General features: G+C 43.6%; 1 protein-coding gene across 1 annotated transcript in view; it reads right to left on the reverse strand.

Annotated features, from left to right (window-relative positions):
* Positions 1-2007: 2007 nt before the first annotated feature.
* LOC126199056 (uncharacterized) overlaps positions 2008-23549 on the reverse strand; it is a 33843-nt gene continuing 12301 nt past the window's right edge. Inside the window, exon 2 of the mRNA XM_049935767.1 lies at positions 2008-2445. Coding sequence (XP_049791724.1) covers positions 2032-2445 — 414 coding nt within the window. The 3' untranslated portion in view covers positions 2008-2031. The remainder of the gene's footprint in view (positions 2446-23549) is intronic.

Raw genomic sequence — 23549 nt, forward strand, 5'->3', positions numbered from 1 at the left:
CAAATACTGGAATTCTATTTGTCACTTGTAGCCTGATGTATTGTTTACTATTTATTTATTTTATGCGGAATGCCCGCTGGTTGTTTTCATTCAACAGGATAAATTAAGTAAAGTACTGTTTCAAAATATAAGTAAATCTAACCACTAACAGATTTTATCTTTCATTTGCGATTTGGCCAAAATCTCTAGGGGGTGATTATAACATTACAATAACATCGATGGTCAGTGGCAGACATCATAGAAGCTCTTCGAAATAATGCAAAGACACTATTTCCACATGTTGGTTATTTTCACAGAAAATCAGTATGCTTACATAGTGCATCCATGTGCCATATGTATTACAAGAACTTTCTGTAGAATTAAAAAACAATGATTATAATTGCTCAAGAACAGTGACATTTAGCCATAGAAAATAGTTTTAGAATGCCAGAATGTTGGAAAGTTGTAGAAATCTTTGTTATTTTGGACGGACTACTTTCTGTGTTGCAATGTGGCGGAAGCAGTGCAAGTGGTGAGGGACCCAGACATATGTTGCTTGGGGTCTTTACCATTGGGGCAGCGCTGGAGTGCAGACGTGCCCACTTATCTGGAATAAAGTAATATGTTTTAAAACAGTGATTTTTTATTTAACCCCGCCAGCTGCATTAAATGAACAAATATGCAACACTATTATTGGCAAGATGCTAAGCAAAATCGTCTCTAGAGAGAGCCAATAAGCTAACAGAAAACAACAACGAGATTTTTCGCAGTGAGCAGGGAAATTTAGCATTACAGTAAGCAGGTACAAACCCAGATACTGGATTATTTCAAAGAGGAGAGTAATGATCGGCCTAGTGTCAATGAAATAGGAAAAGAGGTGCCATCATCCTGATGGCAGAGCACTATGGAGTAGTAAGGCTCATTCAGAGAGTAAGAGCACTCACTCATCCAGTATGCTGATGCTGCAAAATATATCCATCACCACTTCTGAAAGCCAAAGTTGGGAAATCTTACAGCAGAGCCAGGGCATACAGAAAAGTTGATTCAATGAGAAAATCAGGCTGTATAATGTCACTGTTCCTTAATGGTAGTATCTGAGCACACTAACAGGTTTTAGGGCCAAAGCACTGCCAAAGGAAAACGCTAGCAAGCCTGGTTCACAAAGACTACTCAATTTAGACTCTCTGTCTTAATTGTTCTGTCAATATCCAATCCACATGTGTCTGCGATGCCGAACGACACAGCCCGCACCAGCCACTAACTTCGAGAGGTAGACGACTTGCAGTACAAGATGATGCAGCCAGCCACCTACTTTAGACTGACTCCAAAAGCTGCAGGCATCCACCTGAACAGAAGATCACAAGCAGATCGTTTGATGATTTCGTGCCACAGGTCACCTGCTGGGTGACTTACTGCTGGTGGGTGACTACTTCCCTGTGGTCATCGGGAGAGGAGGGGGAGGGGGAGGGGGTGGGCAACAGCCTCCATTCCAGTGGCAACCCTACTTCTGTATCTAACATGAATGAAGACTATTACATTCAGGGATGTTGTACTAGCAGCCCACAATACGTTTACAGTCACTAACCCCACTTTCAACGCACGATCAGGAGAAGGAGGTGGTTCCTCATCCTGACCTACAAACGAACAATTCCTCTGCCACTGTTGGAGCCAACTACCAGCCCCAATAGAATTATAATTTATTTTACTCGGTCTCTTGAGCAAGGTGCACCAGTCACAAAGTGAATGTTGCATGCTGATACATTTTTGTGATGTCACTCCTCACATAACCAGACTGTATCTGCACCACAGTGCATAAACAATAAGAGGAATAAGAATTTCATTCTTTCTTTAGCATAAATAAGATTATTTCACTGCCACAATGTCTAAGAGTTTACCACACAACATGATGCACAGAATTTCGTGTATTCATTGTGATTTTGGGAATATCAAATCACCACAATGGAATTTTAATTAATAAATGTGGCCAATTTTTCTAGATATGCATGAAATAAAGAGTGACAAAACTTTTCATTAAAACATAATTTCTTTTATTCAGTCTGATGAGGCAGAAGTACCTGATACACTGTGAACATTGCTTCCATCTGCACTTTGCAGCAAAGCCTTTTTTTGAGAAATTAAATAATTTATTATTTCAGCCTGGCAGTCCAATGCAACATCATCTGGCATTTTTCTGAGATACGCTACTACTGTTTTCCCAAATGCATCCAGTTCGTCCTGCTTCAGTTCTTCCACTTTTTCAGTTATTTCTCTTAATACCGCAACAGCTTCTGTGACAGCTTCCACTTTCTGATTGCTCTTGGGTCTTTTCTCTGGTTCTTTGCTGTGGAAAGGATACTTTCTTTTTATACAGCTCTGAGGTTCCTGTTGTGGCTGTTCTGTCATGGGTGATCCTGGTGAGTGAACAGAAATATTGTCTTCTTTTATATCAATTGATCCCTCATTTTCCTGAAATCAAAAGGAATTCAACATAATACAACACACAGAGAATACAAATCATTTTTGAAATAATGTGATAATGAACATCTTGCTACAGCCATGTCATCACAACAAGAGACCAGGATGATGCTGAGTACATGCTTCAAAAGTTAAAAGAGGAGTCTGAAAGATGAGGCCTTGCAATCAGCATGACAAAAATCAAATATCTGAAGGTTGACAACAATAATATAGAGGATCTGGATGTTGTGTTGTTGTTGTGGTCTTCAGTCCTGAGACTGGTTTGATGCAGCTCTCCATGCTACTCTATCCTGTGCAAGCTTCTTCATCTCCCAGTACCTACTGCAACCTACATCCTTCTGAATCTGCTTAGTGTATGCATCTCTTGGTCTCCCCCTACGATTTTTACCCTCCACGCTGCCCTCCACTACTAAATTGGTGATCCCTTGATGCTTCAGAACATGTCCTACCAACCGATCCCTTCTTCTGGTCAAGTTGTGCCACAAACTCCTCTTCTCCCCAATCCTGTTCAGTACCTCCTCATTAGTTATGTGATCTACCCATCTAATCTTCAGCATTCTTCTGTAGCACCACATTTCGAAAGCTTCTATTCTCTTCTTGTCCAAACTATTTATCGTCCATGTTTCACTTCCATACATGGCTACACTCCATACAAATACTTTCAGAAAAGACTTCCTGACACTTAAATCTATACTCGATGTTAACAAATTTCTCTTCTTCAGAAACGCTTTCCTTGCCATTGCCATTGCCATTGCCATTGGATGTTGGAGACAGTAAAATCAGGGGATGTAAGTCCTTTAAGTATCTGAGAGTTACGATGACATCAACTGGAAACAGTGAAGATGATGTATAAAATAGTGCGGGGCAGGTGGGCCGTACAACAACTGAACTCAGTCCTTTGTAATAACAAAGTAACAAAAATGACCAAACATGTGATGTATCATTCACTTGTTGAAAACACTGCTATATATGGAGCAGAAATGGGGGTAGTAAAAAAGCGTGAGAGGAACAACATAAGAGAGGCTAGGGGCATCGATAAATCAATAATAGACAAAACAGAGATGAAACATCTAAAATGGTATGGACATCTGAAAAGTAAGGACAATAGCCAATAGCCAAGAGAAGTGCAGCATTTGAATGGAGCAGAAAGAGGAAAGTTTGAGAGGCCTAGGACGTGCTGGAGTCGAGAGGTCTGGGATGTGATGGCTGCCAGAGGACTATAAGAAGGAGACTGGCAGGATACAAAGAAGTGTAAAACAGGAAGCAATTAGTGGTGCCAGCTGTCGAGTAGTTGCAAAATGATGATGATGATGAACCTCTTATATTTAAGTTTTGATATAATAGTGACAATAAAATAAAATCTACATTATATTTAACACATGTAAAATGGTGTATACGAAGACACAAACTATGTCACAGGCAAAAAAGTAAATATTCAAATTCAGTTACCTACTTTTAAAACAGTTATAATAAGTTATGAAATACTATTGAAGCTTTTGGCTGTAACAGAAGTCTTAATGTCAATTAATTCTAAAAAATGTTCCTGCTGTAATACGTTAATGTACACGTCTGCTGAAATATGTTATTTCATAAGTTTTTTTTTTTTTTTTCTGGATACCTTATACTGAGAGTGAATAGAAGGAGATAGAAAAGGAACCTGAATCAAGACAGAATTTTTGAGGATGCATTGGAGCAATAGGTGGCAAATGTAGTGATCCAGTATCCAATAAAAACAGGCTCCACTCTTTTCAGTTACAAAGAACTTTTAGCGTTATCTTGCTGACATTAGTTTAGAGTAACTACTGTTTCCAATGCACTGACATCAGTTCATCAGGGGAAGAATCTAGTGGTGAAGTGTTCTATAGCTCTCAGCTGAAAACACTATAGATGATAATACATTACACATACTAGAAGCAGCAGTGATTGTGAGGATGATGCTTTTCCTTTGAAAACTTGTTTGATGAAGCCATATCCTGGAAATGAGTACTTAAGTTATGGACAAACTATTGACTGTGTAGAGTTTTCAGGACTAATAAAAACATCTTTGGAATTTTTTTCACCAAATTTTCCGTATTCAAAAAGTCAGTATCATTATTGTTGGGTAATGTGGAAAAAGTTGTGCTCTATTCTTGTGCACTGCGCAACTTGTTAAGCAAAATACCAGCTTTCTACCTGATTACAGGCCTGCTAGATTATGATCTCAGTAAAGGTGACATACAGCCAGGTTCATGGAAGGACATTCAGACTAAAGCTGGGTTTCCACAGGCATGCATTTCTCACACATGCATTCACCCACCACCACTCACATAAGTCAACTTATGTGTGGAAACACCTATCTTGCACACTGACATGCCAACCTACCCACAAGTAATGAAACTGAAAAGGTGTTCTGCTTCTTGTATCATGTCACTTCCCCCACCATCACCTATGAACTTCAGCACCTGCCACTAGGTGTGTTTGCATTCATTCTGCTCAGATTCGTTTGAGAGCACAGATCTAAAATTATTTGTTTATGTTCGTAAAAAGTTAGTGTCATGGCAAAGTAATGTTCTTAGTCCCCAACTAAGTAAACAAATGCTTTCTAAAGTGGCAAAATGTTCTTAAACAGTGTGATAGAAATATCCCTCTAGTATTCAGCAACTCCTTATAATCACATATTTGTAATACTATAATGCACCATAATTTGAAGTGACCAAACAGATTATGAAGTATTGTAAGTGAGAGTGTGAACTCGTTGAGGTTCATATTACTGCAGAATAGTCAATACTGTAAAGATGTTTATTATCTCAGTAAAATGATCATGAATTTTTGCTTTGGTCATTGAGTGTGAAATGGAAACTCATTTGTGGCTTTAGAGATTTAATACCACTCTTGACCCTCTTTAAAATCTATGTAAACATAGTAGCATATACTTTAGGATTAAAGGGGACCACTCACACACAAGAAAGAAAACATGCTAGCTTTTGGAGGTATCTGTTGACAAACTATAGTAACTAAAACACACACACACACACACACACACACACACACACACACACACACACACACACACACACACAGCAAATGTTCTTTAGCCATCAGGGGGACATCAGTCAGCATTATTGCCTCTGTTGTAGCTTTGTTTTTTACAAAGATATGAACAGCGGTATGACTTTTTTAAATGACACTCTGTATTTTTTATTCGGTAATTTATTTATTCCTCTCCTAAAGACCTATTCAAAAATGTATCACAGTGTACCATTCACTGAAAGACAACATTATTAATTACATAACACAACACTGACTTTGAGCTCGGGATCACAAACTCGTTCACTTGCTGGAGTTGTCAGAAAACAAATGAAAACCAAGTAAAAACATAACACAAAATTGACTTTGACTCTCTTGTACCATTGCCCGGGAGTATAACATTTGAAGGTACTCAGAGAAGTGACCCTGGACACAGATACACTGGTGCACTCGTTGAATGAAAGAATTATTTACTGCTTCCAGTGTTGCCTGCTGAAGAAAATTACAAGCAAGCACGATATGTTCCTGCATGTCCTCTGGAGTTGTTAGAATATCGCAATAGACAACGTCTTTAATGCATCCCCAAAGAAAAAAGTCCTGAGGATTGAAATCAGGAGACCTAGCAGGCCAAGCACTTGTTCCTCCTCGAGCAATCCATATGGCAGGAAACCTTTGGTGCAGAATACAACGTGCACACAAGGCATTAGCGCTGGACATCCATTGTGTTGATACAACATAAGCATTCTGGTTCTTAGCGGCACTTCATCCAGAAGAGGAGGAAGAATTCATCTGAGGAAGTTGGCATACACTGTGCTGCTTAGACTTCATTGATGAAATAAGGGCCAATAATTGTAGTACCAAGCATTCCACACCAAATGTTAACACTCTATTGACACTGATGTTCCACATGTCTAAGCTATTGTGGGTTGTCGCTGGACCAATAATGCATGTTGTTTGTATTTACTTGTCCTTAGTTTGAGAAGGAACATTCATCGGTAAATAGAACATTGGAGAAAAAGTTCGGGTTGGGGAGGATTTGCTGCAGTGTCCACTGACAGAACTGTACACAATTCTGGAAATCATTCCCATGCAATTCTTGATGTAGTTGCGCATGGCAAGAATGGAACCAGTGACATGTAAGAATATGATGTACACTGGTTTTAGGAATGCCAATTTCATGTTCAAGCTGTCGTGTGTTCACAAGTGGATTCATAGTAACGGAAGTGAGAACAGTAACTTTGGCATCTTCGTCTGTGCGAGTGCTATGATGATTGCGTTATCGTGGGTTTAAACTTCCCGCTTCCTGCAGTGTTGCAACAAGATGAGAAAACGTCCGTCGGGAGGGTGGGTTCTTGTCAGGATATCTCCCTCTGTACAGTTCCGCTGCCTGTATAGCATTTTGCCTACCTTCAACAACAACAATAAAAGAAACATTATGTCGATGCAGTTTGTAGGAAGGACAGCCTTTACTGTATGCCTAATCTACACAACAGTATTTAAAAGGACTTAAGTACTGTACTAAATGTACCCGTACATAAGAAAAAAGTATTGCAATTACCGTTCTGCTAACTTACATTCCCCATAGATGAGTAGCATTTCTACCTTTTCTTCATTGGTGTACATTCTACTTACACAACTCTTCAACTGACTATGGTTAACGGAATGACTGGTGTGCATTCTACCTATGTTTACATTTGTCCTCTGTCAACTTCAGCACATGGATGTGTTCCATTACCCCAAGTACCTGCACTAAGTGCTGGGAGCATCAATGTCAATTTTGTTTTATGTAATTAATAACACTGTGTTTCAGTAAATGGTACACTGTGATACATTTTGATTAAGTCTTTAGGAGAGGAAATGAATTACTGAATAAAAAATACAGGGTGCCATTTAAAAAAGTCATACTGCTGTTCATATCTTTGTAAGAAACAAAGCTACAATGAAGGCAATCATGCTGATTGATGTTCCCCTGACAGCTAAAGAACATTTGCTTGAAACATTTTGTAATTTGCATCTGGACAAACAATTATTTAGGGTGGTCAAGATAAATGGGACACGTTGTATAGAAATGGAAAACCAAGTTTCATTCCCCCACAAGAAGTGCAAGGAAACTCCCATAAGGTGAGCTTCACAAAAGAGCATATTAAAATCCTGGCGTGACACAGCCACATAACTAGACAAAATAATGGATAAAATACCAGTAAAGACAAGTTGAAAAGGGGACAGATGACTGTGGCTGGATGACAACTTATAAATAACGAGTGACTGAGCCACTCTCTGATACATTAAAATCTCACACCCAATATATTGAGAAGAATTCCAGACATCATACAAAATTTTAAAACACAAACTACACTTGTCTCATTATCATTTAAATTAGAGGGCAGGTTCTGTGGGAGACTCAGATCAACCATTAGGTCATCATATAAAACACACGCCTTTAAAATATGTCATACTGACAGCTGTGTCCCTTATCTGTGGCATACTAAGAAGCCATGTATCAATGGATAATGTCCCACTCTACGCCGCTTAAGGGCTACTCCTTCAGACTGTCATGGGTGAAAGCAGATAACCACAACTGCACTGAAGGTCTTGTGGAACATAGTTTATTATTCCTCACATCCAGCCACTGAGCCTCCCACCAACACATAGCCCTCCTGATCACAAATGAAGTGACAGCCTGTAGGGAGCAATAGGAGGAAGGGAGCAAGCCTCCTTGGCAACTGCATCAGCGAGCTTGTTTCCCTGTATCCCTATGTGCCTTGGAACCCAGCATAAAATGATTTCCTATCTTACTTCACAAGAGAAGGAAAGCATCCTTCACTTCTTGCACAGTCAGATCTGCTGGGTACATCTGGCCAACAGTGAGAAGGGCACTTTGAGAACCTGAGCAAGTGAGGTATTTCTTGTCACGGCACTATCATCTGTGCCACTGCCCTCAGGACAGCAAACAATTCTGTGTAATAAACTGAAAACTGCTCTGGGAGTCTTGTTCTGAGGACAATATCAGGGAACATGACAGAACAACTGAGAAAATCACCCTGCTTAGACCCATCCATGTAAATGGTAATAAAATCTGGGTGGTGACATAAAACCTCATTACATTTAATTGTAAAAATATAGACTGGGGTACAACGCTTCCTGTAAGCAGTCAGTTCTAAAAGTAATTTATGCATTACTAATGGCCAGGAGGATGCTCCATTCCACCTCTAGCTTTGGACCTTAATACCCCCTACCCATAACAACTCAAGGCTCTGGCTTACATGGATCCCAAATGGCCTCATTGCCTGTGGCTGATGACTGAACACCCGTTCCAGTTGCGCTTGCATAATGTAGCTGGATGTGGGTGATGTAGGAATGGAGAAAGCCCTATAAGCTTGGCACACCACAGGAAGAAGACATTGAATAGACAACAGAGTCTTGCCAGCCTCTGCACACGCACACAGGCTAGCAACAGGACTTGGGCAATAGACCCATGTTGACAGCCTAATACCCTCGTGGTGAACCGCATTTTGAGGTATGAAGGCCTTGCCAATCCATAAACTTGGAATCTTTATTCAAGCCTGGTCGCATGAAGGCATTATAAAGTTGGAGCAGATGTGCCCTCTCAGTGTCCCAAGACCTATGACTGATGCATAAAGGATGTTTAAGGCCTTGAGGAACCTCTCTTTCAGTTCTTTAAGGTGTGAGAGCCACGTTAGCTTCTCATCGAAAGTAAGGCCCAGATATTTCACATTTCCTTAAAAATGAACAAGGTACCCCCCAGTTTTGAAACGGGTGAATTAAAAAGAGAGCAGGAGTGATTAAAATCAACACAAACAGTTTTCTCTAAAGACAATTTAAAACTTGTGGTGTAAGACCATTCCTCCAACTGCCTGATCATCAGTTGCAATTGCCGAGCAGCCATTACAAGGTTGGAGGATGCACAGAAGATGGAGAAGTCTTCCACAAACAAGGAACACAGTACGGGGCATCACACTGTGGACATAATACTGTTTATTGCAATGGTGAATACTGTGACACTGAAAACACTCCCTTGACAGGCACCATTCTCATGTTTAAAATGGTCAGACAGAACATTCCGTCTTGTATCTAAAACACCTGTCTGAGAGGAAGGACCAAATGAGGATGGGTAGATGTCCACCAACCCACATTGATAGAGCTGAGGCAAAATATTATGCATCTGGGTAGTATCATAGGCCTTTTCCAAAACAAAGAAAACACTGATAAGGTGTTGCTTACAAAGGAAAGCTTGTTGAATTGAAGCTCTGAGCAGTGTCAGATTATTTAGTGTGGATTGATACCTCCTGGACCCATACTGGGAGCAACTTAGTAGAGACCTGGTTTTGAGAACCTATATTAGATGTCAGTTGACCATACACTGCAGTGTCTTTCCTATGCAGCTTCTCAGGCTTATGTTACAATAAATAGTGAGTTTTGTCTGATCCTTCCCTGGTTTTAAAACTGAAATTAAAATAAATCCTTACCACGAGTTGGGAAAGTCTCCCATCATCCACATTTCATTGAAGAGATGGAGGAGGACCTCCTTCAACCGTAGGTCCAACAGTTTCAACACGCTGTATTTTATAAGGTCTTTTCTTCACATCATATCACAACCTACTGACAATGCAGAATCCTACTGTCATGGAAAGAAAGGCTGGTTGTATTCCTCCTTGTTGGTGGAAAGGAAATCAAAATCATCCTTCACATGTGTCTCATGATATTGATGGAAAGCTGGAGCCCGGCTAGACTTGATCCTAAGGGACTTACATAATTTAGAAATTGTCTGAGCTATGTCCCTCAGCAATGTTAGGAGACACCCCTGTATTTGTACAGCTGCTATAAGTGGCTTTGAGTAGCATGTCGAGATTCTCCTGATGGCGTCCCATATTTTACTTGTGGGTGTGGACCTATTGATGGAGTTCAGGAACTCTTGCTTACTCTCCTGAATTATTCTCCTCACTTTCGCATGTAACATTTGAAAGGTTGTAAGATTCACACCTATAGGCCATCAACTGAATCTGCGCATAGCCGCCCTCCTGTCCCTGCATGCAGAATGACACTTGTCATTCCACCGAGGGACAGGTCACTTCCTAGGTATTCCCGTTCACTTTGTGATGGATGCATCAGCAGCATGGGGAGTCATGGCTGTAATGTGAACCACCCAGTCCTGGATGCAATCACACTGCTAAAAACAGCTCACTGCCTGTAAAGCATCTAGTTAGCCATTTTGAAGAACCATCTCAGTGGCTTCATGTTTCACGATCTGCTCCATATGGCAGACAGATCCGGATAGGGTAGTGGTTACTACCGCTCCCCATTGAGCAGTATCTGCAAGGGCAGGCGAGCAGAAGGAAAGGTCTATGGCTGTAGATGAAACTGTAGTAGTGCTAAAATGTGTAGTTTGACACACATTCATCAGTATGATATCAGTAGGGCATATCAGATTCTCAAGTATCCGCTTGAGGAAAGTGGTGTTAGAACCCCACAGCACACTGAAGTCCTCTAAAAGGAGAAAGGGACAGGGTAGTTCATCAAGAAGATGTGACAGGACCACACTGCCAATGGGCTCAAGGGGCGGTAGGTACACACAGTACACTGTGACAGCAATATGGGCCACTATTCGAACAGCAACTGCTTGTAGCATTGTGGTTAAAAACACAAGTGAGGAATGAAAAGCATCCTTGACAAACACTGATACCCCTCCTTTGACCATTTCACCAGTATGGTCGCCTTTTCTATAGAGGTACAGGTCCATCAGCCTGTTTAAAACGAGTCTCCTGAAGACAGAGGCAAAAGCGTCTGTCCTGTACAATGAGTCTCAATTCCTGCAGATGAGTTCTCTATCAATTTATGTTCCACTGGAGTATGGAGGGGCATTTCCTCAGTTTGGTCTTGATTTACCCTGTCCTTACACAGGGGTTGTGAGGCACTTGTAGAATGAGGGGGAGGAGGGGGGGGGGGCAATAGGTGTTTAGTGATGAGGCATCAAAATCCATGATATCATCATCATTCGCATGTGCGAATTGATGTCTGATGGCACCTGGGAAAGCTTTTGACCTGAATGCCGAGACCCTATCCCTGATCCCTTTAACAGCAAGTATGAGGATGAAAGTGAGTGATGAGAGCTGTCTTCTTTGAGGAAAGTGGGCACTGAGAGGCACTCTGCTTTTGGGGTGCCTTTGTGATGGTCACTGTGAAAGCATTGCTGGTCACTTCTGTCATAGCTGCCTGGATCATTATATCTTTACTAAATTTGGTTTAGTATGTATAGGTGCAAATATAGGTGCTGATGGTGGAGAGTGGTATGGTGGACATCATTTGTGTCAAAGTATCAACATTGGGAATAGATTTCTGCACCATGGAAGCATATGAAGTGGCAAAGATAGGAGGTTTTGTCGCCTTATATTAATTTTTGCTTCTGCAAAGGGGATCCGCTTGGCCACTTTTATTTCCTGAATTCTACATACAGGTACCTCAACAGAAATGGTGCAGTCTCAGCTCCAGACTGGGTGGCCTCCAGAGCAGTTAATGCAGACTACTGGAGATGGACAGTCAGTCCCAGCTTCATGGGCTGCCTTTACACACTTCTCATACGTCACTTTGCCTCTGCAACCTAGCATTGCATGGCCAAAATGCTGGCATCTCTAGCATCACATAGGGTTACGTACACAGGCCTAACCTTAAGTCGGAGGATAATTGTCATGATGTGTTCAGGAAGTGTTGGAGACTTTAAGGTTACAATGAAGGTTGCGGTCTTCTCAATTTCTCCATTATTACTGTGTGTCCTTTACTAGATATCTGCTGTCCCCAATGACGTTTGTTCTTGTTTCAGTTTGGCAATGTCTATGTCCATAATATCACAGCATGTGACCACATCCTTCCTGGAGCTAAGGGAGTTATGCAACTCAACAAGTATGCATAATCACCCAATTTTCGTTACTTTCTAAATAATTTCACATGCTTTGCGTGTTAGTCTCAACCAGTACAGAACCATTTCGCAACTGCTTGATAGGCTTAAAGATACCAGCAAGCCCCTCTAAGCCTTTATGTAGATAGGAGTGGGACACTTTTTAAAACATTCTGGTTTATGACTCCTTGAACCTCATTACTAAAGACAAATTGATCGTCAGGACACCTAACCTCCCTAATTCGTTTGGATGAGTACTCCCAGGCAGTAAACCTGCCATGCTCGAAGGAGGAGATTTTGAGGGTTCCAGCTTGGTCCCACGAGCAGCTAGGGAAACAAGGGTCCACTCAGACATAGCCCCTCATGCCTGAGTAAGCCATATACAACTTAGGTGTGGCAGATACCCCAGAGGTTGCCTGATATGACTGTTCCACCTCAACAGCCATGTATCTCAGCACTGAACAGCACATCTAGAGATTGAGGTTTTTTTACAGGGATTTTTACCATCCTCATGATCAAGCCAAGATTGTCATTCCCTGTGACACACAATATTCCACTGCTGTGTCACAGGGTGGTCACTGAACCATGCCCAGAGTTTATCTTGACTGGAGATTGGCAGCACTTATGTCACCAGCTAAGGAAACCCAGGGCACCTAGCCTGTACCAGCTAACAAATGTTGAGCCCCTGATGGTGGACATTAGGAGAGGTAGTGTTTCATTGCAGCAAGTGTATGGGCATGAGGGATGTTGGTTTATAGGGAGGTGGTATCAACAGTGACGAGTAGGGATCAAGGGGGTAAAAGGTTGGGGATGGTGGAAAGTCAGTGAAGGAAGTGGTTAGTACCTTTGATGTGGAAGGCTAGGTTCCAGGCAATTTGTTGGAGATGTTGGCCAACAAGGGCAGTAATACTTTCAGTTGGAGCAGTGGGGCATATAGGATTGTAGGGTTTGTGGTTTTTATGGAGCATTAGAAGGTGGGTGTGTGGTACGTTGTTGGGGCGAGGAAGGAGATGAACTCAGTTAAGAGGTTCTAGGAAGGACCTATGAATTTCAGTAGGGATTGGAGGTTATGTTGGACTACCAGGATGGGATCACCCTGGCAGAGCAGGTGGAGAAGTCGGATATTTGGTGGAGACCTTCCATCATGTAATCATTGCAACTCATCACAACAATGATGAAGTCTTTGTCTGCAGGGAGAATAATTAGGTCTGGATCTTTTTTCAGGTTGTGTATGGCTGTCTTTTCTTCTGCCAAAAGGTTAGTATTCTTAGGAACAGACCTTCCAGGAATTCCTTACTCCAACTTGGCCTCACCATTCTTCCCCAAGTTATGAACTTCACAATGTAACCATGCATTACCAAGCCAATGTAGATAATGGCAGTAAAATTGTTGCGTAACAGATGCAGCAGACAGTATAAATAGTCTGTCGGATTTACATCACCATCACATTGTCCCCCCATGGGGCTTGCCACTCTTTGGCAGATTCATGATTTGCTATCAAGGGGCCCCAGCCTTTGCAGCATCTTTTCCCTTCCGTGTTGCATGTATATCCTCTTGATATTCTTTTTCCCCTCCCTTGGGGTACATGTCTGGGGTGTTATTGGGAATGTTCCACATTGTCCAAAACTGACATAACAGTCTCACCACTGTTTTTTGTTCCCTTTTCCTTTCTTTGTTTCTCTTTTCCTATCTTTCCTCCATTTCGGCATTTGATGTTCCTATTTTTCTTCTTCCTCCCTGTGCACTCCTGAAGGCCAGCCCACATGTCTGATTCGTAATAGATGACTGGGTAATGTGTAATTCTCAGCCGCAGGTCGACAGGTAGGGCTCACATGTACCCACTGGTACAAGCCACGAGGCCAAGGGAGGAGTGATTGGCTAAGCTGCTACCTTTTCAAATTGCTGATTGGTGCCTCTGTCAGGTGTTTGGGAGGTGTGAACAATCACCTAACGTGAGTGCACTCCCTTATGAAGGGGGCCCCCAGTTGGAAGGAGCGTGCCATTGGAGATTCTGGCAATCGTGGGGGATTTTCTTGCAATGAGCCAATCATCTTCAAAATCAATGTCTACGAAACATAATCAGAATGAGGTTAATGATTCAAAGACCCTCCTAGCTGCACCACAGTTCCTCATGGTTTCACATACTGAAGACACTCAATCCTTCACAACGGTAAATTCGTTTATTATTCAGAAAGGTGTTGATGCAATTGTAGGCCCAATGAAATCCTGCTCTCATTTATGGAATGGTACTTTGCTTTTGGAGACTACTACTGATTCTCAAGCACAACAACTGCTTGCCGTCTCGCTTTTCCACAGCTATCAAGCAGGCTATGAAATTATCACAGACTGACCATACATATCTAATTCCCTCAGCATCACCCGATTTAATTTGACTACATTCCATTATCCTCGTTTTGCTTTTGTTGATGTTCATCTTATATCCTTCTTTCAAGACACTGTCCATTCCGTTCAACTGCTCTTCCAAGTTCTTTGCTGTCTCTGACAGAATTACAATGTCATCGGCAAACCTCAAAGTTTTTACTTCTTCTCCATGAATTTTAATACCTACTCCGAATTTTTCTTTTTGTTTCCTTTACTGCTTGTTCAATATACAGATTGCATAACATCAGGGAGAGGCTACAACCCTAATCCCAAAGAAAGTAGGTGTTGACAGATGTGAAAATTACCGAACTATCAGTTTAATAAGTCACAGCTGCAAAATACTAACACGAATTCTTTACAGACGAATGGAAAAATTGGTAGAAGCGGACCTCGGGGAAGATCAGTTTGGATTCCGTAGAAATGTTGGAACACGTGAGGCAATACTAACCTTACGACTTATCTTAGAAGAAAGATTAAGAAAAGGCAAACCTACGTTTCTAGCATTTGTAGACTTAGAGAAAGCTTTTGACAATGTTAACTGGAATACTCTCTTTCAAATTCTGAAGGTGGCAGGGGTAAAATACAGGGAGCGAAAGGCTATTTACAATTTGTACAGAAACCAGATGGCAGTTATAAGAGTCTAGGGGCATGAAAGGGAAGCAGTGGTTGGGAAAGGAGTGAGACAGGGTTGTAGCCTCTCCCCGATGTTATTCAATCTGTATATTGAACAAGCAGTAAAGGAAACAAAAGAAAAATTCGGAGTAGGTATTAAAATTCATGGAGAAGAAGTAAAAACTTTGAGGTTTGCCGATGACATTGTAATTCTGTCAGAGACAGCAAAGAACTTGGAAGAGCAGTTGAACGGAATGGACAGTGTCTTGAAAGAAGGATATAAGATGAACATCAACAAAAGCAAAGCGAGGATAATGGAATGTAGTCAAATTAAATCGGGTGATGCTGAGGGAATTAGATTAGGAAATGAGACACTTAAAGTAGTAAAGGAGTTTTGCTATTTAGGGAGTAAAATAACTGATGATGGTCGAAGTAGAGAGGATATAAAATGTAGACTGGCAATGGCAAGGAAATCGTTTCTGAAGAAGAGAAATTTGTTAACATCGGGTATAGATTTAAGTGTCAGGAAGTCGTTTCTGAAAGTATTTGTATGGAGTGTAGCCATGTATGGAAGTGAAACATGGACGATAACTAGTTTGGACAAGAAGAGAATAGAAGCTTTCGAAATGTGGTGCTACAGAAGAATGCTGAAGATAAGGTGGGTAGATCACGTAACTAATGAGGAGGTATTGAATAGGATTGGGGAGAAGAGAAGTTTGTGGCACAACTTGACTAGAAGAAGGGATCGGTTGGTAGGACATGTTTTGAGGCATCAAGGGATCACAAATTTAGCATTGGAGGGCAGTGTGGAGGGTAAAAATCGTAGAGGTAGACCAAGAGATGAATACACTAAGCAGATTCAGAAGGATGTAGGCTGCAGTAGGTACTGGGAGATGAAGAAGATTGCACAGGATAGAGTAGCATGGAGAGCTGCATCAAACAAGTCTCAGGACTGAAGACCACAACAACAACAACGACCATACATTCCAAACCCGATATGCTGATACCAGTGTCATCATTTCAACCACATTAGAATATATTGTCGACACCCAGCCAAATGTGTAACCTGTGGTAGGGATGCACACAAGGGTGATTGTCTGCCTCCTCCTCCATGCTGTATCAACTGCAACGGCAGCCATGCCACCTCCTATCAAGATTACCCCATGTATTTTGATGACCGGGCTGTCCAGGACATCCGGGTAAAGGAAAAAGTGCCTTACCCAGTCACTCGCAAGTTATTGGCTAGTCGCAAACCCTGCGTTCTACCGTATGGCAGTTACAGAACTTTCTGTTCTTGCTATATCCTGGTCCATGAAGGACATGGCCACACAGATATGCAACCTCAAATTCAGCTCTGAGATTGTGAAATCAACCAGTGTCAGGGTAGTATCACCGTCCCCTCGTCCAGCTGTGTAACAAGCCTTCAAACTCTCGCTCAAGGGACGAAGCCACCAGCTACACAACCGGCAGGCCGGAAAGGATAGAAGGAGTACTTCCCTGAAGACTTCCTATGTTCCTCCAGCCAACCAACACCAGAGTCTTAATATGCTAACCGGAAAGGCTTGAAGAAGTCCAACATAGGCAAATGATCTTCTCCTTCGTCAGCTCAACGATTCTCTTCGATGGTGTTTCTATGCGATACCTTCACCCAACTGGTGTCCATTTCACCAGTGTGCACCACCAATCGTGTTTCTGTGTTGGATGCCACAGAGTGATGCACAAGACAGCCGATGTTTCTGTGGACCTCATGGAGCAGGATCCTTTTGTCTCCATGTCATGCAGCAGTGAGTCTTCGAAGGCTGGCACTTGGCAGCTGATGAGGTGACACTCCTCCACCTTTTCCTCATCATGACTCTCCTCCAATGGAATTTTCACGGTCTTTGATCCCACAAAGAGAATTTATACTTTTAGAATCACAGCATCCCCTTGTACTCTGCCTTCAGGAAACAAAATTATGTCCGCACAACCGCTCTGAGCTTTCATATTTCTTCCCAGTCCATTTTGACCTTCCCCCTGAGGTCGGCATTCCATCTCATGGGGGAGTCATGCTGCTCATACAGGATGATCAAAGTAAACCCATCTCCTCGACTACCTATCTTCAAGCTGTTGCAGTTCATCTTTTCCTTCCTCACCTGAATTTTTCCCTTTGTACCATTTATATCCCTTCATCATCTGATGGCACCAGGGCAGGCTTCCTCCAGCTTATTGGGCAGCTACCTCACCCATTTCTGCTATTTGGTGACTTTAACGCACATCATCCCCTTTAGGATTCTCCCTTAACCTGTCACAGAGGTGCCCTCTTGGTTGACTTTCTTAATAAACTTAACCACTTCTGCCTTAACACAGGAGCACCCACATCCTTTCTGACTCCTCGCACACACATTCCCATTTGAACCTATCTTTCTGCACTGTCCAGCTTGCCTATTGTCTTGAGTGGTCCGATCTTTCTGACACCTACTCAAGCGACCATTTCCCAAGTGCTATCCATTTGCTGACTCCTACCCCACCTGCATGCACTTGTTAGTTTGCTAAGGCTGAGTGGTGGCTTTACTCCTCCATGGCGATCTTCAAAGAACAAGATTTCCCCATTTGTGATGACCAGGTGGACTATCTTACAAATGTTGTCCTTACCACCGCAGAACGTTCGATTCCTTGGACTTCCTCTTTACCATGGTGTATCCCAGTCCCTTGGTGGATTGAGGCATGCTGAGATGTAATTCCTGTGCGGAGATGCGCTCTTCGCATTTTTAATTGTCATTCTATGACGGCAAACTGCATTCATTATAAACAGATGCACGCACAGTGTCATCACATTCTTTGGGATAGCAAAAAAGCTAGCTGGATTTTACTCACTAGTTCTTTTAACGCTCCCCCCCCCCTTCCTCTGTCATGTGGGCCAACCTCCAACGACTCTCTGGGACGAAGATCCATTCCTCAAGTTCCCACCTGACAGTAGTAGACAATGTCATCATGGACTCTATTGCTATCTCCAACACCCTGGGCCACCATTTTACGGACATTTTGAGTGGATTCATCCAGATACTTCGCCCGAGGGTCACATGCTCGCCACATTCAGATGTTGAAGCACCTTTCTCTTGCGGGCAAGCATTTTCTGCTTAATACATACAACCACATCTGGGCAGAGGGCATGTTTCCCGGATGCTGGTGTGAAGCCACCGTCACACCAATACCTAAGCCCAGTAATGACAAACACCTTCCTTCTTGCTACCACCCCATCTCTCTCACCAGCTGTGTTTGCAAGGTGATGGAATGTATGATTCATGCCCGGCTGGTATGATGGCTCAAGTCGAATGCAGCATTCTGCAGTTGACCATCTCTTCACTTTGTCCACCCATGTCATGAATGGTTTTCTGTGGAAATCCCAGACTGCGGCCATGTTTTTCGATGTGGAGAAGGCCTACGACACCTGCTGGGAAACTGGTATCCTCTCTACTCTTTACATATGGGGGTTCTGTGGCCGCCTGCCCCATTTCCTTGAGGAATTTTTAAAAGACAGAGTTTTTAATGTGTGTGTGGGTTCTGCTTTGTCGTACACCTTTATCCAGGTAAATGGTGTGCCTCAGGGTTCCGTCCTGCATATCATCCTCTTTGGTATCACCAATAACCCTATAATGGCCTGCCTTACGCCAAGCATCTTCGGCTCTTTTTCGCTGACGATTTTGCCATTTATTGCAGTTCTCCATGGACCTGTCTCATTGAGCAACATCTTCAGCTATGTCTTGATCCCCTTTACTCATGGACACAGAGTATTGACAATGGCTTTCGTTTTTCCACTGACAAAACAGTTTCTATGAGTTTCTGGCAGCACAACTGGTTCCTCCCACCATCTTTACATCTTGGGCCTGTTCCTCTTCCTTTTGTTGAAGCTATGAAATTCCTGGGGCTCATGCTCAATAGGAAAATTTGTTGGTCCTCCCACGCATCTTACCAGGCAGCCCACTGTACGTGGTCCCTCAATGTCCTCTGTGCCCTCAATGGTACTTCCTGGTGTGGAGATCGAACCACCCTCCTCCATTTGTACCGGTCGCTTGTCCGTTTGAAACTAGACTAAGGGTGCTTTGTTTATGCATCTGCATGTCCATCCCTCTTATGTCGTCCAACACTATCCACCATCATAGCATCTGTTTGGCCACTGGCACCTTTTACACTAGCCCGATTGAGTGTCTGTATGCCAAAGCTGCTGAACTACCACTGCTGTGACTTTCTCCTCAGCAGGCCGGTTGGTTTAAAAGAGGGGTGAAGAGACCAAACTATGAGGTCATTGGTCCCTTGTTGTGAAGGGAACAATGGCACAAGGGTGAAAATAAGACAATGAGACAGCACAAAACAGAATGAAAGGAAAAGCCACAGCAACGACTGAAGGGCAACAAACACTTAAATGGACAAAAGGGGACAAAAAAACCACAAAGATGCAAGAAAAAGGTAGAAGTTAAAACAAGAAAGCTGGTGACCATGGCTGGCTGACCATGAGGATAAAAAGGAAAAGCTAGCCACTCTGCAACACATTAAAACCCCCATCCTGAAAGCACTAGGGTGGAGGACACACAGGGACACAGGACATGTGCTAAAACTTAGAGCAAATGATAAAACTTACCCTCACAAATAAAATGTAAAATTAAAGCTACTGTTGAGGCATTGTCACCTAACACCGAAGGTAGGGTGCTGGGAAGGTTAAAAGTCTGCCGTAGAGCGGCTAAAAGTGGGCAGTCCAGCAAGAGGTGGACGATCGTTATTTGTGAGCCACAGCAACTCCGAGATGGGTCCCCACGACAGAGGAGGTAATCATGTGTCAGCCACGTATGGCCAATGCAGATGCGACAAAGATCCACAGAGTCCCTGCGAGAGGTGCGCAAAGAGGTCTTCCACACATCCGTAGTTTCCTTAATGGCACACAGCTTGATGTGTGCACTGAGATTATACCATTCCATCTCCCAAAGCCGCAAAACCTTGTGGCATAATACTGAACGATGGTCAGTTTCAGAGAAGCCAATCTCCATAAGCAGTTTCTGTGTGGCCTGTTTGGCCAGCCTTTCAGCAAGTTCGTTGCCTGGGATTCCGACATGACCTGGGGTCCGGACAAACACCACTGAACGACTGGACCATTTCAGGGCATAGATGGACTCCTGGATGGTCGCTAGCAAAGGATGATGAGGGTAGCACTGGTTGATAGCATGTAGGCTGCTCAAGGAGTCAGTATAAAGGAGAAATGACTCACCTGGGCATGAGTGGATGTGCTCAAGAGCACGAGATATGGCCACCAGCCCTGCAGTGAAAACACTGCAGCCATATCTGGCAAGAAGTACTGTTCTATATGTCTGCCATGAACACAGGCAAAGTTAACATGACCATCAGCCATCGAGCCATGGATGTAAACCACTTTATGGTCCCGGTACATGTCGAGAATCGAGAGGAAGTGACAGCGGAGAGTTGCAGGGTTAACTGAGTCCTTAGGGCCACGTGAAAGGTCCAGGCCTTCCCACAGCCTAGGTGTACACCACAGAGATGTTCATGAATGAACCTCAAGTATAGGCGGCAAAGGCAAGGACTCCAGTTGAGAGAGAAGGGATCATACATGAACTGCAATTGTAAGCCCTGACCTGGGCCGCCAATGCAGGAGATGAACCGCCGTGGGTGGGAAAAGGAGATGGTAATTTGGATGCGCAGGAGAACTACAAACATGTGCAACGTACTGGAGAGTAATTGCGCACACCTAACCTGCAATGGAGGAACTCCGGCCTCCACCAGGATGCTGGTCACTGGACTCGTCCTAAAAGCTCCTGTCGCTAGGCGAATGCCGCAGTGGTGCACTGGGTTGAGTAAACACAACGCTGATGGTGCCACCGAACCATAAACCAGACTCCCATAGATAAGGCAGGATTGAACAAGGTCTCTGTAGTGCTGCAGCAGCATAGAACAATCTGCACCCCAGTTGGTGTTGCTCAGGCAGCGGAGGGCATTGAGGTGCTGTCAACACTTCTGCTTAAGATGACGGAGGTGAGGAAGCAAAGTCAATCGGACTTCGAAAACCAGTACTAAGAATAGATATGTCTCCACTACAGTGAGTGGATCATCATTAAGGTAAAGTTCTGGTTCCAAATGAATGGTACGACGCCGACAGAAGTGCATAGGACACGACTTTGTGGCCGAAAACTGGAAAGCGTGGGCTAGAGCCCATGATTGCGCCTTGTGGATGGCTCCCTGTAGGCGCTGCTCAGCAACACCAGTACAGGTGGAGCAGTACAAAAGGCAGAAGTCGTCTGCATACAGAGAAGTTGAGACGGATGGCCCTACAGCTGCTGCTAGACCATTAATGGCTACTAAAAACAGAGACACACTCAATACAGAGCCCTGCGCGACCCCATCCTCCTGGATATGGGGCGAACTATGGGAGGCATCAACTCTGACACAGAAAATATGAAGCGACAGGAAATTTTGGATAAAAATTGGGAGCTGGCCTCGGAGACCCCACTCATATAATGTGGCAAGGATATGATGTTGACAGGTGGTAACATACACTTTTTGGAAGTCAAAAAAGACAGCAACCAGGTGTTGGCATCTGGGAAAGGCTGTTTGGATGGCAGACTCGAGGGACACAAGATTATCAGTGGTACAGCGACCCTGGTGGAAGCTGCCCTGACATGGAGCCAGAAGGCCACGTGACTCCAGGACTCAACCCGACCGCCGACACACCGTATGTTCTAGCAGCTTACAAGGAACGTTAGTGAGGCTGATGGGCCGATAGCTATCCACATCAAGTAGGTTTTTACCAGGTTTAAGCACCGGAATGCTGGTGCTGTCCCACCATTGCAATGGAAAGACGCCATTGAACCAGATCCAGTTGAAGATGATGAGGAGATGTCATTTGTAGTCAGATGAGAGATGTTTAATCATCTGACCGTGGATCCGATCTGGCCCTGGAGCTGCCTGTGTCGGGACAATGTGCAAGGGCACTGAGGAGCACTCACCCTGTAAATTGGGCATTATAGGGTTCACTGTGGTGTGTAGCGAACGAGAGGACTTTCCTTTCCATCCATCGTCTAAGGGTGCGAAAGGCTGAGGGGTAGTTCTCCAATGCAGAGGCTCAAGCATAGTGCTCAGCAATTGCGTTTGCATCGGTAGAGACACACCACTGATGTTAATGCAAGGAACACCTTTTGGGGTTTGGTACCCAGAAAGATGTTTGATCTTCGTCCAGACTTGGGAAGGTGACGTATGGTATCCAATGGTCAAGACGTATCTCCCCCAACACTCCTGCTTCCGTCTTTTGATAAGCTGGCTAATGCAGGCACAAAGCTGTTCAAAGGCTATGAGGCACTCCAGAGAAGGGTGCCGCTTAAGCCACTGTAGAGCTTGCTGACACTCATGAATTGCCTCAGCGGCTTCCAGTGACCACAAAGGGACTGCCTTTTGCTGGGGGCACCCTGAAGAGTGAGGGATCACGTTTTCCGCTGCATTAACGATTGTTGTAGTCACCTGCTTAACCATCACATCGATGTTACCATGTGGGGGAGAGTCAATTATGACCACAGAGGTAAAAGTTTCCCAGTCTGCCTCGTTTAAAGCCCATCTGGGCAAGTGTCCGTGGGCCTGATGCCAGGGCAGTGACACGAAGATGGCGAAGTGTTCACTACCACACAGATTGTCATGTTCTCTTCAGTGGATAGATAGGAGAAGTCCTCAGCTGCAAATGGATAGATCAATGGCCGAGTAGCTACCAGGAGCTACAGTGAAATGTGTGGCGGCCCCAGTATTTAAGAGGCAGAGGTCGAACTGAGACAGTAAAGTTTTGAAATCTCTGCCTCGGCCAGTAAGCACAGTGCCACCCCACAAAGGGTTATGGGTGTTAAAATCTCCCAAAAGTGGGAAAGGTTTAGGGAGTTGATATATCAGTGCAGCGAATACATTCAGGGGTACTGCACCATCTGGAGGAAGATCCCTTACAGCCATGGAGGGCAGGGGTCCGCATTGCCGGCAACTAGGTTTCCTGGAGGGCAATGCAGAAAGCAGATGTAAAGCTTAACAGTTGCCGTCGCTCAGCCAGGCGGATGACACCATGAGACTGGGAAGCCATGGAACTTTCAATGAAGCAGTTTATGCCCCAGGGTCACCTGCTGCCACCAAGTTATTGCCTGAGCAGTCTATGTCCATTGTGTCTAAGGGTCTG

The sequence above is a fragment of the Schistocerca nitens genome, chromosome 8 (genome assembly GCF_023898315.1).
Source record: "Schistocerca nitens isolate TAMUIC-IGC-003100 chromosome 8, iqSchNite1.1, whole genome shotgun sequence".
NCBI classification, from domain to species: domain Eukaryota; kingdom Metazoa; phylum Arthropoda; class Insecta; order Orthoptera; family Acrididae; genus Schistocerca; species Schistocerca nitens.